A 17,389-nucleotide genomic window follows, 5' to 3' on the forward strand; every position below is an offset into this window, starting at 1 on the left:
TGGGAGAGAGAAACGTGGGGGTGTGGATTTGGAGGAATATACCGTAACGTTAATTAATAAGTGACGGTACATTAATTGTACAGTTAAAACACATTATGGTATAGAATTGATAATTAGGTATACTAAATGTAATTAAATCAAACCTTAAATATTGAGGGTAATATAATTTACTATATGGAATAGGAATGTAAAAATTACTAATTTTTTTCTACTAATTATGCGGGTACGTTATCATACCATGTGAAAAATAACAAAAAAAAATATCATTAGCATAATGTTATTAGGCCCGTGCGCCGGGCTAAATTTACTAGTATCCCTATGGCCACAAATAAAATAGCAGTACAAAAGATGCTGGACAAATGTTTCTTAGTCTTTATTCACAATTTACTAGCTGTTGCCTAATCTTCTGAACTACTAGTACATTTATATGTTCAATCTTTTCTCCCATTTTTTCTGAAACCCATTTCATTATTAGTCCTTCTCAATTTCCGCCTACCACCAATTCTTTGGCTTCTTGATTCTTCTACTCTTTTTGGGTATTTTAGTCTAGTCTTGGTTTTTTTAACTCTGACTTGGTAAGTAATCTGTAATACTACTATTCTTGAAAAAAAATTCAATCTTTTGTAAATTAGTTAGCTGATTATATTCATAGTAAGTGTTTGTAGTTTGTATTTTCAGCTGAGTTTGTTTGAATTGGGTAGTTCATATCTTGGTTTGTTTCTTTTTCTATTACAGTTTTCTGTTGATTGTGTTTGGGAATTTGGTTAAATAGTTTAAATTACTACAGTTTTATCACAACAGTGAAAGATATCAACTGGGGTCAAAAGGGCATAGAAAAAAGATCCTTGCTTTTTGGTATATTAGTCTAGTCTTGATTTTGACTGTGACTTGGTGAGTAGGATTATATCCTTTACTCCAGCTCTTTTTCTGTTTAAAACTGATTTTTTGGTGGAAATTCTTGAAAAAGATTTCAACTTTTTGTAAATCAATTAGGTAGTCATTTTCCTAGTAAGTGTTTATAGTTAGTATTTTCAGCTGAATTTGTTTGAATTTGGCAATTCAAATCTTGTTTTGTTTCTTTTTCTGTTACAGTTTTATGTATATTGTGTTTTGGAATTTTGGTTAAATAGTTTAAATACTTCAGTTTTATCTCAACAGTGAAAGATATCAACTGGGATCAGAAGGGTATAGAAAAAGATCATTTCTTTTGGGAATTTTGGGTTTGGGTTTGGAGGGGGGGGGGGGGGGATGGAGGGTGGCTCTTTTCTGCTGGCCAACTGAATTTTAATGAATATTGAGGTGTTATACAGCCAACTCCAACTAATTTGGAATTGAGGCATAGTAGTGGTAGTTATGTTTTTTTGTTTGTTTTGTGTGTGGCATTTAATGTAATTCGACGAGTATTGGTTGTCTTATGTTTCAGGAGTGTAAAGAATTATAAAAATGGCGGCAGGAGCTGTTCCAGCTTCATTTACAGGCCTGAAGAGCAGGGAAAATGGTGTGGGGTTTGCTAAAAGTATGGACTTTGTAAGAGTTTCTGACTTACAGAGGGTTATGTTTCGGCGAACCAAGGTTTCTGTGATAAGAAATGCAAATCCTGGTCCAGAAACCATTAATCTTCAGCCTGCGTCCGAAGGGAGTCCACTACTAGGTATTTTTGTAAGGCACTAGAAAGCTTCTAGTTGCTTTATTCTTAAACAGTTTGGAACTTGGTCTATAATAAATTTTAGCTTTCAAGGATTTGAATCTGTTTTATGAAGCTGCAAAACTACTCGAAGAAAAAACAAAGGAGAGATTATTTAATATTGTACAAATCGTTAAGGGTTGGAACGTGTCATAAAAACTGATTTGGAATAAGTTTGCAGCAACTTCTCTTAGATGTTCGACGAGTGAATCATACTGTGGCCAAGAATCTGTCATTGATGCTACTTGTAGGAAATTTAGATTTGGAAATTTGAGATCTTTTTTCTTTTTATTTTGTCATCCTACAAAAAAAATTCACTTTATATTAGAAGTGAAGTAACACATTTGTTGTATTCACACTCTGATGACTGATGTATCACTTCTTGATAAAGTTCCTAGGCAAAAGTATTGTGAATCCATACACAAAACTGTCAGAAGAAAGACCTGCACAGTGATGGTTGGGAACGTTGCCCTTGGTAGCCAACATCCAATCAGAATTCAAACAATGACCACAACAGATACTAAAGATGTTGCTGCAACAGTAGAACAGGTTCTCCTTCTACTTCATGATTTAAGCAAGTTACAAGTGGCAGTCTACTCTAACTGTGTTTGCTATGATATTTATGTTAATGCTTATTGAAGTTGAGTTTCCTTCTCTGGGTATCATAAGGTAATAATATTCTTGTGCAATAGTAAGTTAATGGTCTAGGTTTGATTTGAATCAGTCACTGGAATAGTGTTTTACTTTCCGTCTAATTCTGAAATCTTTGAGTCTGGTATATATAGAACTTCATTACTTCTTCAATGAGCATGAAAATTTTAAGCCAAGCAAGTTTAGTGCTGATGCTAACTCCTGTTTATACAGGTGATGAAAATAGCTGATGCAGGAGCTGACATAGTTCGAATTACAGTCCAAGGGAAGAAAGAAGCTGATGCATGTTTTGAAATTAAAAATTCTCTTGTGCAAAAGAAGTAAGTCTCAAATTTTTACCGATATATTTCAAGATTCGATGGACTTGATGACATGAGTATTATCTTATCTCGTCTTTGTTCTGCATATATGCAGTTACAACATCCCTCTGGTGGCTGACATTCATTTTGCTCCTCCTATTGCACTTCGAGTTGCGGAGTGCTTTGAAAAAATACGTGTCAATCCTGGAAACTTTGGTATTTCTTCTCTGTCAATATGATGATCTTTTTTGGCCGAGCCAGGAGAACAGCTATGATCTAATCGGTTAATTTCTTTCAGCTGACAGGCGAGCCCAGTTTGAGCAATTAGAGTACACAGAAGAAGACTACCAGAAAGAACTTGAGCACATTGAGGAGGTTAGAATATGCCACACTAGTATAAGAACTATAGTTTTTGATTTCTAATACATGTAAAGATAATTATTAACCTTTCTATCGATTGAATTTAGAAGTCAGTAACATGGTATGAGGTGCTCGTCCTGCAAATTAGCATGTCTTTAATTTATTCAGTACTTCCTCTGTTCTTTTTAGTCTGATTCAAAAAGAATGCCTCTTTCTATATTTAGTAACTCTTTAACTCCAACATTCCACATGGCATATTTAAGACCACAAGATTCAAGGGCACTTGGGTACATTTCACACATTTTAATTTAAGACCACAAGATTCAAAAGTCTTCCTTACTTTTCTTATACTCCGTGCCTAGTCAAACTAAGACACATAAAATGAAACGGAGGGAGTAGTTATTTTCAGTTGATTTTCACCTTTCTTTTGCCCTATAAGGTATGAATCATATTGATTTAATTATAAGATCCTTTTCATTCACTGCTTGTCAAAAAATAAAAATGCGTGCAATATGCTGCGACGGGTGTGAGATAATACTGGGTATGTTGTTTTTATTGTTGTTATGCTAAGACGGACAATGTTAAACAAGAATTGCTTCTCAAGCTGATGCTGGGTCTATAATCATCCTATATTGGAAACTGTGCCTGCTCATTATTCGCATTTAGCAAGAAATTTTCCCTTTTATTACGGAGCATATTCTTGGACAATCTACCTCTTTGCAGAGTTCAATCCATTTTTGATTTGAAATGGCTCAGGTTTTTACACCATTGGTGGAAAAATGTAAAAAGTACGGACGTGCAATACGTATTGGAACTAACCACGGGAGCCTTTCAGATCGAATTATGAGCTATTATGGGGACTCACCTAGGGGAATGGTGAGCAGTAACTGAATTACTTATCTAGAATATTGTGTTCTAGTCATTGTTGTTGTATTCTTTAATTACTTTGTATCATCTAAATGTGGTAACAGGTTGAATCAGCATTTGAGTTTGCAAGAATTTGTCGAAAGTTGGACTTCCACAATTTCGTCTTCTCAATGAAAGCTAGCAATCCAGTAGTTATGGTTCAGGCGTATCGCCTTCTTGTAGCTGAGATGTATGTTCAAGGATGGGATTATCCTTTACACTTGGGAGTTACTGAAGCTGGTGAAGGTGAGGACGGAAGGATGAAGTCTGCAATCGGTATTGGCACACTTCTTCAGGTACACTTTTAGACTTCCGGATAAATAACAGTAAAAGCTGAGCATCTTGTTGAAAGTAACATCTTTATTCCTTTTGCTTCCAACTTCATTTATACAAGTTCTCTAGATATACCAGATATTTTGTACTCGCTGATACATATTCATTCATTCAAGCAATATGGTATTTAGTATTTACTGTCAGAAAATGAAACAAAGCAAGAATATATTTGTTAAATTATGATAATCAGAAGACGTAATTAAGCTAAAAGCTATAATCTGCTCAATCGGAGCGGGTTCTCAAGCGACAGAAAATACGTACTTGTGATTTATCACATTTGGAATTTTAAAAGTTAAATTGTGTTTATGCGAGCAAATTACTACGATAGGGTAGTCTATTCTCATACATGTTCCTCATTTGTGTGGCTTTATCATCATAAATGTATTGCTCGACTTTCTAAAGAAAATTTTCTATTGATGCAGGATGGTCTGGGTGATACAATAAGGGTTTCCCTAACTGAACCTCCAGAGGAGGAGATAGATCCCTGTCGACGGTTGGCAAACCTTGGAAAGAGAGCAGCTGAGCTTCAACAAGGAGTGGTACACGATTGCTTATGAATGTGCTTTAGGACCTTAAGTTTTGACAGTGTAGTAAAATTTCTGCTTCCTTTATCAGGCCGCTTTTGAAGAAAAGAACAGACGTTATTTTGACTTTCAACGTAGGTCAGGGGAATTGCCAGCTCAAAAGGAGGTCAGTTAAAAAACCTGAGCAGATCTGCTATACGAGGCTTCATTTTGTGAAGCAAACAAATGTTTTGATTTTTGTAACAGGGTGATGAAGTAGACTACAGAGGCGTGTTGCATCGAGATGGTTCTGTTCTCATGTCTGTTTCTTTGGATCAATTGAAGGTCTTATCTAGCACTTCTCTAAGAATAACTTATAATATATGATTCTACTGTTCTCATGTCTGTTTCTTTGGATCAATTGAAGGTCTTATCTAGCACTTCTCTAAGAATAACTTATAATATATGATTCTACTGATCGATTTTATTACATGCTAATTTTTTGTGAATTTTCTAGCCACAAATGTTTTCTTTATTTTATCTTCCCTGAAAACTGGCCTTATCTTTTGGTTTTGCAGACCCCTGAAATTCTGTACAGATCATTAGCGGCAAAGCTTGTCGTGGGCATGCCATTTAAGGTCTAATTCTAGAACTAATTCTTCTCCTTTGGTTGTGCGCCGTCTTTGTGCTAAATTATAATCAGTGGTTTTGCAGGATCTGGCGACTGTAGACTCAATCCTGTTGAGGGAACTTCCACCAGTAGATGATAAAGATTCTGTAAGGACCCTTGTGTTTTCTGTATAGTAATTTAAGTATCTAAGTTATTTCTTCATGATGCTCGGACTAATATGTTAAAATTTAGCATTTCTAGTGCAGATTATTTTGCTCGATCCCTTTTGTTTATGGAAACTTTGAGAATGACTTGATTGTGTCTTTGCAAAATGAACAGCGTCTGGCTCTGAAAAGATTGGTTGACATAAGCATGGGAGTCATTACTCCTTTGTCAGAGCAATTGACAAAGCCGTTACCCAATGCCATGGTATTGGTTACTCTGAAGGAGTTATCTGGTGGTGCTCAAAAGCTTCTTCCAGAAGGTGTGATAATCGTAATAGTTTTTTAAGTTCTTTGAATTAATTATATTATAAAAGTTTAGTAATCAGGCTAGAAAGGGAACCTCCTTCAGGTACACGATTGGTTGTGTCTGTGCGTGGTGATGAATCAAAAGATGAGTTGGAAATCCTGAAGAGCACCGATGTTACTATGATTCTTCATAATCTGCCATATACAGAAGAAAAAACTGGCAGAGTTCATGCAGCCAGGAGGTATGTTGCATTTGTATTGAAAATAATCAAGTTCTCTTTAGTAAATTGATTACCAGTTATCCTTGATGGGGCATAATCAATATGACATACATGTATTACGTATATCACTTGTATAAACTTTCTTAAAGGCAGAATTACGATAGGAAACATACTTAGCAGCTGCATTTTCATATGTCTAATTTCTCGATCCTGATAGCCAGAAAATATCTACTGTTGCAGGCTTTTTGAGTCTCTCTCTGAGAATTCGTTGAACTTCCCAGTGATTCATCACATACACTTTCCCAATGATACCCACAGGTATAGTAAAGCAGACTTCACTTACCTAAAAGCTGACATGTGGAGGTTATTTAGAATTTAGCTTATGAAAATATCAATATGACAGGGATGATTTAGTGATTGGTGCTGGGGCAAATGCTGGGGCTCTCTTGGTAGATGGGCTCGGAGATGGTATTCTGTTGGAAGCTCCAGATCAGGATTTTGATTTCCTCAGAAATACATCTTTCAATTTGCTTCAAGGTTGCAGAATGCGGAACACAAAAACGGTAATGGAAAGTGAATGGATAAAGCAAGAATCTGAACCAATTCATAGTAACATGATTTATTTCCATATATGTGTATCCCTTTCAGGAGTACGTATCATGCCCATCGTGTGGCAGAACTTTATTTGATCTTCAAGAGATAAGTGCTCAAATAAGGGAGAAGACGTCACACTTGCCCGGTGTTTCAGTAATTACGCGACCCTAATGCTTACTGTCACTGAATTTCATAAATTCCTGTCTATAAAAATGGTTTGTGTTGTGTTGATATTTCCTTTTCAGATTGCCATCATGGGTTGCATTGTGAATGGACCTGGGGAGATGGCTGATGCTGACTTCGGATATGTTGGTGGTGCTCCTGGGAAGATTGACCTTTACGTCGGCAAGGTACCAAGCTTTGATTTCCCTTACTTTACTAATGCTCTTCACAACTAAGAACTTCTTTGCTAGTAACCAAGTAAGATGCATCTGGCTTGCACTTTTCAGTTTTCACTATATAATTTCAGAGCTCAACGAAGTTTATAGACAAAAATGTCGCTTAAAGTATAAAAATGCAAGCAGACAATGCCTCTTCGGACAACATAAAGGCCTAAAAGATAATCAAAACTAGATGCACATATGTGACATGGTGGTTATTATCTCTCAACTGAAAGAAGCAAAACAAATCTTTGAGCCATCGAATACACTATAAAGGAAACCAAAACAAAAATTGCTAATTTTGTACTACTTGTGACTAATGTGTTTCAATTACTGGTGAGCTAAATTTCTTCCAGACGGTGGTTAAACGCGGTATTCAAATGGAGCATGCAACAGATGCCTTGATCCAGCTAATTAAAGATAACGGCCGCTGGGTGGATCCTCCTGCTGAGGAGTAAGATCAACTGGAAGAGTTAACAGATAACAATTGCATTGTAAATGCAGATTCTAGCACCTGATAATAATACAGCATCAGCAAACTCCAGAAAGCTGCCATTTCCAAGCAGCTGAGATGTAGCTTTTTATGTTGTTTGTAGAATCTAGTACATGCATGCAAATGCAGAATATTCATGTATTAATCAATTCTAGTTACCAGTCCCCTTCTTGGGAATCTAGTAATAGGCTATATCATTGTTCATTAATGACCGATCTACGTAGTGAGGGCAGCCCGGTGCACTAAGTATTTCGCATTCACGCAGGGTCCGGAGAAAGGCTGCCCCTAAGGGTGTGCTGTAGACAGCCTACCCTAATGCAAGCATTAGTGGTTGCATCCATGGTTCATAACCCATGACCTATAAGTTATACGAAGACAACTTTTACTGTTGTTCCAAGGCTCCTCTTCAACCAATCTCCATAGTATGGAAAACAAACGAGTTTAGGTTTTATTATGCAAACAATGTAGAATATATCAATTATTGTCTTTTAGTCTTAGTTTTCATTTATACACAAGAGGGGTTGCTCTGATGGTAAGTAACTTTCACTTCCAACCAAGAGGTTGTGAGTTCGAGTCTCCCCAAGAGCAAGGTGAGAAGTTCTTGGAGGGAAGGATGTCGTGGGTGTATTTGGAAACAGTCTCTCTACCCCAGGGGAGGGAAGGATGTCGTGGGTCTATTTGGAAACAACCTCTCTACCCCAGGGGAGGGAAGGATGTCGTGGGTCTATTTGGAAACAGCCTATCTACGCCAGGGTAGGGGTAAGGTCTGCGTATACACTACCCTCCCTAGACCCAACTAAGTGGGATTATACTGGGTTGTTGTTGTAGTCTTAGTTTTCATTTTCCAAAAGCAAAATTTCCGCAGGATAAATATTTAACCTTGTAAACACAAGTAGATTAATTTTGCATACAATTTTTGTAGAATTAATTTATTTAAATCATTCACTGTGATAAGCAAATAAAATGATCAACGATATCTAAAAATGATTAAAATAAGAATGGCTTGAAGATGTTTAGCATCTTGTTTGGATGGTTGTTATGTATTGTATCATTGTTACTTTAAATATGATGTTTGTTTTGATTGTTACTTCAACTTTATTGTATCGTATTGTTAAATCCGTCGTTACGTAACGATGAAAAGTGTCACTTTATGAGACGGATTTGGTGTGGTGGCGTCGTTACCTTACTTTTTTTCTCTCATATTGCCCTTCCTTATTATTAAATAATCATATTTTATTCTTTATCCTGCTTTTTTATACAATAAGTGTACTTTTTAATCTATTTTTTTTGGTAATGTTGCAAGTTTATTCTTCATATTGCTAGTGCGTGACATCATAAAACGATAATAAATAATACAATCTAATCAAACGTTGTATTCATTAAATAATACAGTACAATACATTACCGTACAATATGATACATTATGAAACGATAGACAACCATCCAAATAAGCTGAAAATCGAGTTTTTTAACTAGTGCTGAATGCTAGTTAAAAACAATCGGACTTAAAATAGAAAAAGAGAGAGGAAGAGAGGATAACGCGTGTTACACAGTAGATCAATGAAGATTGTGCAATCAACTAACTAGTGCTTAAAGCTACGTTGCTACTTGATTGAGCCAATTAGGTGTGTACATAGGTCGGGTTGGTTCGAATTTTATAATTATCAAACCAAATCAATTGTGTCGGGTTATTAAATCTAAAGACCAAACCAAACCAATAATACTCGGATTTTTCAATCTCGTTTTTTCTCGGGTTACTCGGGTTTTTTTCGGATTTTTTTCCGGTAAAATCTTCGTAGAACAAAACATATAACATATGCTCAAAATGTTTCTTTAATCATAGTAAGATACAACTATATAAAGTATATTCCAAGAAAATAATACAAAATATGAGATGTGTCATGACATTATCCTAAAATATTCAACAATAAAGACAATAAAATTATGTAATATAAATATTGCTAATTAAAAAATCATAATAAAAATAAACATAATCTAAAAGTACTAAGTCATGCTAAAATAAATAGACTAATAAGGGAGTATTAATTACATGACTAAACGCTAAAGAAAAATAAAAATAGGTTATGCATTTTTATCTAAATTATTGCAAAACAAAAAATAGATATTCAATATATCCCCGTTTCTAATATTGAATTAAATGTCTTTTGTTAGCATTAGTATTGGTTTGATTTTGGTTTGAACTTTTGTTAGCATTATTTAATTTACTAATATTAATGGCTATAGAACTAATTGGAGCATTCAAAAGTTCTAAGCCAACCTTGAAATAATACCTTAAAAGATAAAATTATGATTTTTTTAAAAAAATATTTATAAATTACATTACAATAAGTATATTTATATATTAAATATATCTAAAATTTCTATATATGTAGTGTTGGGGTGGTTTGGTTTCGGTTTGACTTTCTTTAGTTAAAACCAAACCAAACCAATTATGGTCGGCTCCTTTTTTCAACACCAAACCAAACCATAATCGGATTTTTTCTCTCGGTTTAACTCGGATTATCGGATTGGTGCGATTTGTCAATTTCCTTTGTACAGCCCTAGAGCCAATGATGAACTTACGGATCAAGTTTAAACCAACGAAATAAATTTATTTCCTAAACCAAGGCTGGATTGAATTTCGATATAACCTATACAGTCAAGACTACATTGAGATTGATTTCAAGGACTGTTAAGCACGTAAATGTGAAAGAAATTATTACACGCTTTTCTATCAAAACTTACACCCCAAGGTCCAAGGATTTAACCAGTTTCAAACTTCAGCTATAGCAAGTAGGGGTGTCAATGGTTCGGTTCGGACGGATATTTTGTAAATTTTGTACCATATCAATTTTTCAAGGGGACGTATATTCATGTACTGTTGAGTTTCCTTGCCGGAATGATGTAGTCTACTGTGGATCCCTTGCCGGGACAGTTAAGTATGATTATTGTAGACTATATATATTTGGAACAGGTTGCGCGCCACAACATTATTATATATATATGGATCGGGTTGCATGCTGCAACAGATATTATATTGGATCGGGTTGCATGCCGCAACAACAACAACAACCAAGTATAATCTCACTTAGTGGGGTCCGAGAGGGTAGTGTCTACACAAACCTTACCCCTACCCTGTGGTAGAGAGACTGTTTCCAAATAGACCCCTGATATCCTTTCCTCCAAGAACTTCCCAACTTGCTCTTGGGGAGACTCGAACTCACAACCTCTTTGTTGGAAGTGGAGGTTGCTTACCATCAAAGCAACTCCTTGTATGTAGTAATGTACATGAATTGTGTTTTATTCATATATTATAGTTTGTGTTTTCAAAATTTTAATATGATATCATTATAATGATTCATTCAGTTGGTCATGTCTTTAAATATCGATACCGCTTGTAAGCACGTGATTTTTGCTTCACGGACTATCGCTCCAAAAGAAAATAAAAATAGTGGCAAAAGGCTTCGCTGTACAATTTTTCGATCTTTCCGTGACATGTGTTGTTAGTCGTTTGTGAGTCTGTCCATTTTGCATCTAGTCATTATCAAACAAAAATACAAAAAATATATGTGGCGTTAAAAGAAAATTCAAAATATAAATATATGTGCATCGTCCGTTTTAGGTTGTGATTTAACTTACTTGGTATGATAATTATGTTGAAATGCCATATTGTTATTTGTTTTAATTTCATTTGTTTTATTTGTTATTTTTATTTTTTTCTTTAAATGGGAAAACAAAAGAAAGTTGAAATCAATTTGGGCCCAAAAAAAAAAGACAAAAACAGGCCCAAACCAACGATCTGACCCAGTCCAAGTCCGGCTGCCCAGGCCTCTTCTGAAACGACGCCGTTTCAGGCAAATCAATATGGGCCGTTCAAACTCTCGATCCAACGGCTCAGGACCTCTATCAAGTAACCCGCTTCAAAACCCGACCCAAATAACCAGCCTGACCCAACCCCTCACTTAAACCAAACGACCCCGTTTAACTACCAAACGACCCCGTCTCATTTCTCAGCATCAGATCCAAGCCGTTGAGATCATCTGATCTAACGGCTCAGATCCAATCCCATAGACCATATATAAACCTTCTCTTACACCCACGCCCCCTATACCAACACCCCACCCCTTCGTCCCCAAGCTCAAAGCCGGACCTCCCATTAGAAACCCTAGCCGCCCCCGTCTCCCTCGCCATTAAAGCCGGCGGCATGGACGCCGGTGGCCACCTCCTGAACACCCTAAGCCCCCCTCACTCTCCTGAACATGGATCTGTTACTCCCTAGACTCGAATCACTTTCCTTCGACTCGAATCTTCATTTGAAGATTTGAGTCGAACCTGGACCTATGCCAAACCACCCCATCTTCATACTAGACACTCTCCTGACCTTCCTCGTGACCAAACCAAGCTTGGTTTGGTCCGAATCTACCCACAACTCCTAAAAATCCAGATCTAGAAATCCAGAACTTGAAACACATGCACCTGGGGGACCCGGCCAGTTTCGACAAGGGTTTGAGGTCTAATAGACCTTAATCAAGGTGTTCTCATGTGAGAACACCCTGATTAAAGTTTGTTCGGCCTCAAGGGTTCGAAGTTGAATCAGAATTTGGGTCGTTTTTGATTTCAAACCTTTTGGTAAGTTTTTCTTTCTTTCGTTTTAAGTTAAGTTGTCAGCCTGTTCTGTTGTGTTGTTTGTTATGTTGTTATTTTTATTTCGGGTTTCTCCCATCTCTGTTAAAGGCCTTTTATTTGGTCGATTGTCTTCTGTTTGTTCTGAATACACTCTGTGATAAACATGATCGTCAGTTAGACTAGTCGTCAAATGAACTAATTCATATAGGCCCAGTAATTTAACAAAAGTTGTCTGATACCCCTTAGGTCCCTGAACGTATTGTTTATGTGAGCGACTGATTATTACCTGCTATAATTAGTATAGTCGACTCGATAAATGTCGTTGATTAGTTTCTATAACTAATAAATCGAATGAGCTAATAATATCGCATGACTAATTGAGCTTTGCCACTAACTGTATGCCCCAGCATTGTTTGAAATGGTTTGTTTGCACTGTAAAACTGACTGAAAAGGTTCAGCCCAGGCAGTCTTGAGTTCGAACTTTCATCAGTTCAAAAAATGCCCTGATGCTACAATAGGCAGGGGCAGTAATAATCAAGGTTGACAGGGGTATTCTGGGGTGTTAAAAAGAACAGAAGTAATTAGTTTAAGTGGGCTGACAAATGGGGTACTAAATTAGGATTAAACTAATGCCAATGGGGGGACAAGACACAAGAGTATGGGTTTAAAATGAATAAATAAAACGAGCCCATAACTCTTGATTAAACAAAGACCAGGCGTGGGGAACAAAGGGGCTGGCACCAAAGATGCTTAGGCATGGGTTTAAAGGGTATGGGCATTCTGCCAATTGGCAGGGCAGGCAGCTCAGCTGTACTGGTTCATTTGGCCTATAAATAGGCCATTTGATAACTTAAACAGGGCTGGACTTTTAGTCTTCAGAAAAAGAAAAAAAGTGGAAGTTTAGGCTGGAGTTTTGAGTCTTAGGCTGGACTTTTGAGTCTTCAGAAAGAAAAAAAACTTTAGTCTGAAGAGAGGTCTAGTGAGTCCCAAATCACAATAGTGTAAACACAAGGTAGTTTCCAATAGACATTGTAACCAAACACTGCCTGAAAGTTGTACAAGAGTGCATATTGGTCAAAGTTGTCTTGGCCAAGTTCTGTTGCTTGCATTGGCTGAGTTGTTTGTTGGTTGTTGAACTGTTAGTTTTACTGCATTTGAACTCTCAGTTACTGCTGTTATTTCCTTACTCTTTCCTGGGATTGCTGGCTTGGTTTCGACTATCTGCTAGTCCTTGTATTCTGGGAGATATTGTTGGTTATCTGTGGCTGTGGAAAACACTTGGTCTAGTTTGTTTGTTGCTGTGTTGTTGCTGTGAATCTGCTGATTGCTGTCGTTTGCTGTGTGCTACTCAGCTGACCCTTTTCCTTCTTCTTATGTTCCTCTACATCAGGTACACAACCAAGACACTATCAAATGTAATTAGAACATTGAGCATGAATGCAAAAGAAAGGAAAAAGACTTGAAGTTGATTTTCATATATATACTGTTATATTAGATATCATGTATTGTATGATAATTTTCATTCTTGTATTGATAATCGAAGCAGCCTATATGCCTAATGTATATTAATATAAGTTAGCTAAATGGTAGCTTACATATGAATGCTGATAGGTGATAATATGTTCAATGAGATATGTTGCATTTCAGATTCTAGTTTACTTTGCAGTATATGTTGATATGTATACCAAGTATGAACACTGTACATCCTGGATTAAGTTCTTCCTTTTTCGGATTGATGGTCTCATATAACTAGTAAACCACCCGTTAAGACAAAGAATACCAAACTTGCAATATCAACCCCGTAAAGGTCGAGTTCAGACCAAAACAGGCCTAGCCTGCCTGCTTCGAGCAAGCAGTGGCCCAGGTTTGGCCCATCACGCATGGGTCGAATTTGGGCCCATGACTACTTATTCGACTGACTGTGCGCGCAGCCTTCTTCCTGATTTTAGCATTTCCGAATTCTGTCATAAAATAACTTGCAAGCGTTAATTAATTAGGATTATCTACTGCTTTCGATTAATAGAGACAAACACGACATGAAACGTAGTTGCTATAGGATATCCTTTAAAAATAAGAATGAGATGAGCCTCGCCGAATAAAAACACAGATTGCGGGGCCCTCAGTAAATACTTGTTTTAAATTACTTAGAATTTAGGAGGGCCGCTTAGTGAATTCCGTGGCCTTTCCAAAAATAATAACGCGATAGTCTTTTAGGCGCGTGTTTAATAATTTATTTTCTTAAGACTTCGGGTGCGCATTTCATGCGACCCAAATCCAAATTCTAAAACATCAAATAAAATATGTTTCGGATTGTGGGTGCATTTCATGTGACACAGTCCAAAGATATGTTTTAAGCGATGTTCACATTTCTTAATAATAATAATTAATAAAGCGGTTAAAAGATAAAATTTGCACATGGTTCATAATTGTATTAAAAATCAGATAAATAAGTCGAATATAACAGTTGAGCGACCGTGCTAGAACCACGGAACTCGGGAATGCCTAACACCTTCTCCCGGGTTAACAGAATTCCTTATCCGGATTTCTGGTACGCAGACTGTAATATAGAGTCATTCTTTTCCTCGATTCGGGATTAAAATTGGTGACTTGGGACACCCTAAATCTCCCAAGTGGCGACTCTGAAATAATTAAACCAATCCCGTTTCGATAGTCCTTTAATTGGAAAAAACTCCCCCTGCGCCCCTTCGGGTGCGGAAAAAGGAGGTGTGACAGCTCTGGCGACTCCGCTGGGGATTGGACCCAGAACCACTGGTTCAGGGTTAAGAATTCGAGCTTAAAATAATTGTTATTATTTGGCTTTATCTATTATCTGATTTTTACATGTTTGAGCCTAATGTGTTAAATGCTGCTTTTACCGCTTTGATATTATTTGAACTGTATATAAACTGTGCCGAAACCCCTATACTTTCTGAGTCTTCTAAATCATGAAGAAGGGCATACTTCGTATGACTTCTTTTCTGTATAGTGTCAAATCCCAATTTAGAACGAGGTTCGGATAAGTTGCTAAGCCGGTGAAGCTTCTGTATTCCCGGTACGCTGCCCCCCTCGGCTCGAGCTGTCCGCTCGGGTAAGCCAGGTCTAGAACAAACACCCAGGTTCTGAACCTAGTATAACAAAGCCACATGCCGGATCCCTAGTAGGAGCGTTTATTTGCATCACGTGCATTTGACTTAGGGGACTCAACACAGGGGTTGGGTCCGTCTAGGAATAGCAACCTGAAATAGAAAAGGGCCATCCTGATGCATCCTACTCACTGCTTGTGCATTTATTTGCTTCAAACATGCATGATGACCGGTTTTGAATGTTGGGAAAATTTTACAAAAAAATTATATATATATATATAAAATAAAATAAAAAAAAGAAAAAAGAAAAAAGGTCACCCTAATAAATGTCGGGTCCAACTCTTTTTCCATTTTTACCAAAAAAGATATACCATAAAGCATATATGTATGTATGTATACACATGTATATAAATAATTTTTTTTTGTTTTTGTCCAAAGATTTTGGTTAGAGGCAAAATAAAGGTTTTTGTTTTCACCTAAAAGGTCACCCTAATAAGTGTGCAGGATGAACACAGAGCAAAATGAACCATTCTCAGCCCTCAGCGAGGTCCCTCTACAACTCCACATGTGGTGGAATGACTTGGAAGCCGATAGCAAAGGGGTAATAGGAAGAATATTGGGAGGTTTTGTAAATTTGTTGGGTGTTGAGCCGAGGACAGATATTCTTGAAGCTCTAATACCATTTTGGGACCCCACCTGCAATGTATTCCGTTTTGCTGATTTCGAACTTTCACCGACACTTGAGGAAGTTGCCGGGTATGCGGGACTGAATGAGAAGTTAAGAGGGCAATATTTGCTTTCGCCAAGGCCAGTGTCCCCGCATGCGTTTCTGGATCTACTAAGCATTAGTCGGAAGGTACAACATGACGATTTGTCGAGAGGGTGTTGTGATCTCCATTTCTTGTATCAGCGGTACGGGACCCCGCAGGGTTTCGAGGAACCGAACCTTGGGCTAACTCACGGCGGGAACAGAAACAAATGGGAAGCAAGACGTACTTTGGCTTTTATCACAGCATTCTTGGGAGTCATGGTCTGCCCAAGGAAGGACAAAAAGATAGAGATAGGTCTGGTAGGGATGGCCGACGTGGCAATCAAAAGAACCAATAGTACTGTGGTTCCTTTAATTTTGTCCGAAATCTACCGGGCTCTGACTATATGCCGAGAAGGAGGCAAGTTCTTCCAAGGTTGCAACCTGTTACTTCAGCTATGGATGCAGGAACACCTCCATCACCGAGTAGGATACATGAACCACGGGTTGACCGAGAGGAACTGTATCAGCGGATTCAAGGAGCGCATGACAGGCGCCAAATTTCCTGAAGGTGTCGAAGAATGGTTTACATGGTTAAGGTCAACAACATCTGACCAAATTGAATGGGCATTTGGTTGGTTGACTGATACTGAGGTTATCTACATGTCGGCTGAAGAATGTCATGTTCTCTTAATGGGGCTTCGCAGCATCCAGCCATATGCCCCTCATCGGGTATTATGACAACCGGGCAAGTTTCAAGTAGTCCCTAATGATGAAAATCTGAGCAAGCATGCCTTGGAATTAAGCCCGGGAGTCATATTCCCCGAGGGGAAGATTAGAAAACTGTGGCATGAATGTAGATTCTTGGAGCCCAAAACCATGGTACGAGAGCTAGCTAAAGGTGAGGTAGACCCAAAGTACGATGCTTGGTTCGAAAGAAGGTTTCAGACTAGGCAAAGACCTGCTAAAAGGGCCCACGTCCAACACTTCACCAATGATTCACAAGAGCAATGGGGATGGTTAAAAAGGGAGAAAGGTTACCGGGTCGAAATCGGGAAGCTAAAGCAACAGGTTGAAAGGCTTGTATTTGAGAACAATGTGCAAGTCGCCTCGGAGCAGGCTGAAAGAAACAAGTTAGCCCAAGAAAACCAAACCTTGAAGGCCCGCCTTCGCCAAGCCAGTAAGAGTAACGTTGACCGACAGAAGCGTCGCTCTGATGAAAGATTGATAGCAAGTTTGAGAAATCAGGTCATCCAAGGCCAAGAAGAATTAGAACAATCAAGAGCTTGCATAACAAGGATGAAGGTCAGAGGGGCAAAGTACGCAATGGCCCGGAAGCAGCATTTGCAATAGGTCATAAGGGATTATGAAATGAGCGTCAGAATATTAAGGGAAACGAGCTCCACTCTACATGATCGGATCGTCAAA

At 37.7% G+C, this 17,389-nt stretch overlaps 1 protein-coding gene across 2 annotated transcripts; it reads left to right on the forward strand.

Moving 5' to 3' along the window:
* Positions 1 to 308: 308 nt before the first annotated feature.
* LOC107788162 (4-hydroxy-3-methylbut-2-en-1-yl diphosphate synthase (ferredoxin), chloroplastic-like) lies at positions 309 to 7,712 on the forward strand. 2 transcript variants are annotated; one of them, XM_075256309.1, is made up of 20 exons: positions 309 to 575; positions 1,424 to 1,651; positions 2,076 to 2,233; positions 2,549 to 2,655; positions 2,750 to 2,850; positions 2,933 to 3,009; positions 3,751 to 3,870; positions 3,966 to 4,196; positions 4,656 to 4,772; positions 4,849 to 4,923; positions 5,004 to 5,081; positions 5,315 to 5,374; positions 5,451 to 5,513; positions 5,686 to 5,830; positions 5,920 to 6,058; positions 6,278 to 6,355; positions 6,441 to 6,600; positions 6,686 to 6,784; positions 6,877 to 6,981; positions 7,368 to 7,712. In XM_075256309.1, the coding sequence occupies exons 2-20, from the start codon at positions 1,444 to 1,446 to the stop codon at positions 7,467 to 7,469; spliced, it is 2,223 nt and encodes a 740-aa protein (XP_075112410.1). In that variant the 5' UTR covers positions 309 to 575; positions 1,424 to 1,443; the 3' UTR covers positions 7,470 to 7,712. The 2 variants fall into 2 exon arrangements, with proteins under 2 accessions (XP_075112410.1, XP_075112411.1); XM_075256310.1 differs by lacking the exon at positions 309 to 575 and adding an exon at positions 905 to 1,008.
* Positions 7,713 to 17,389: the final 9,677 nt, after the last annotated feature.

Source organism: Nicotiana tabacum, chromosome 6, assembly GCF_000715075.1.
Source record: "Nicotiana tabacum cultivar K326 chromosome 6, ASM71507v2, whole genome shotgun sequence".
NCBI lineage: Eukaryota > Viridiplantae > Streptophyta > Magnoliopsida > Solanales > Solanaceae > Nicotiana > Nicotiana tabacum.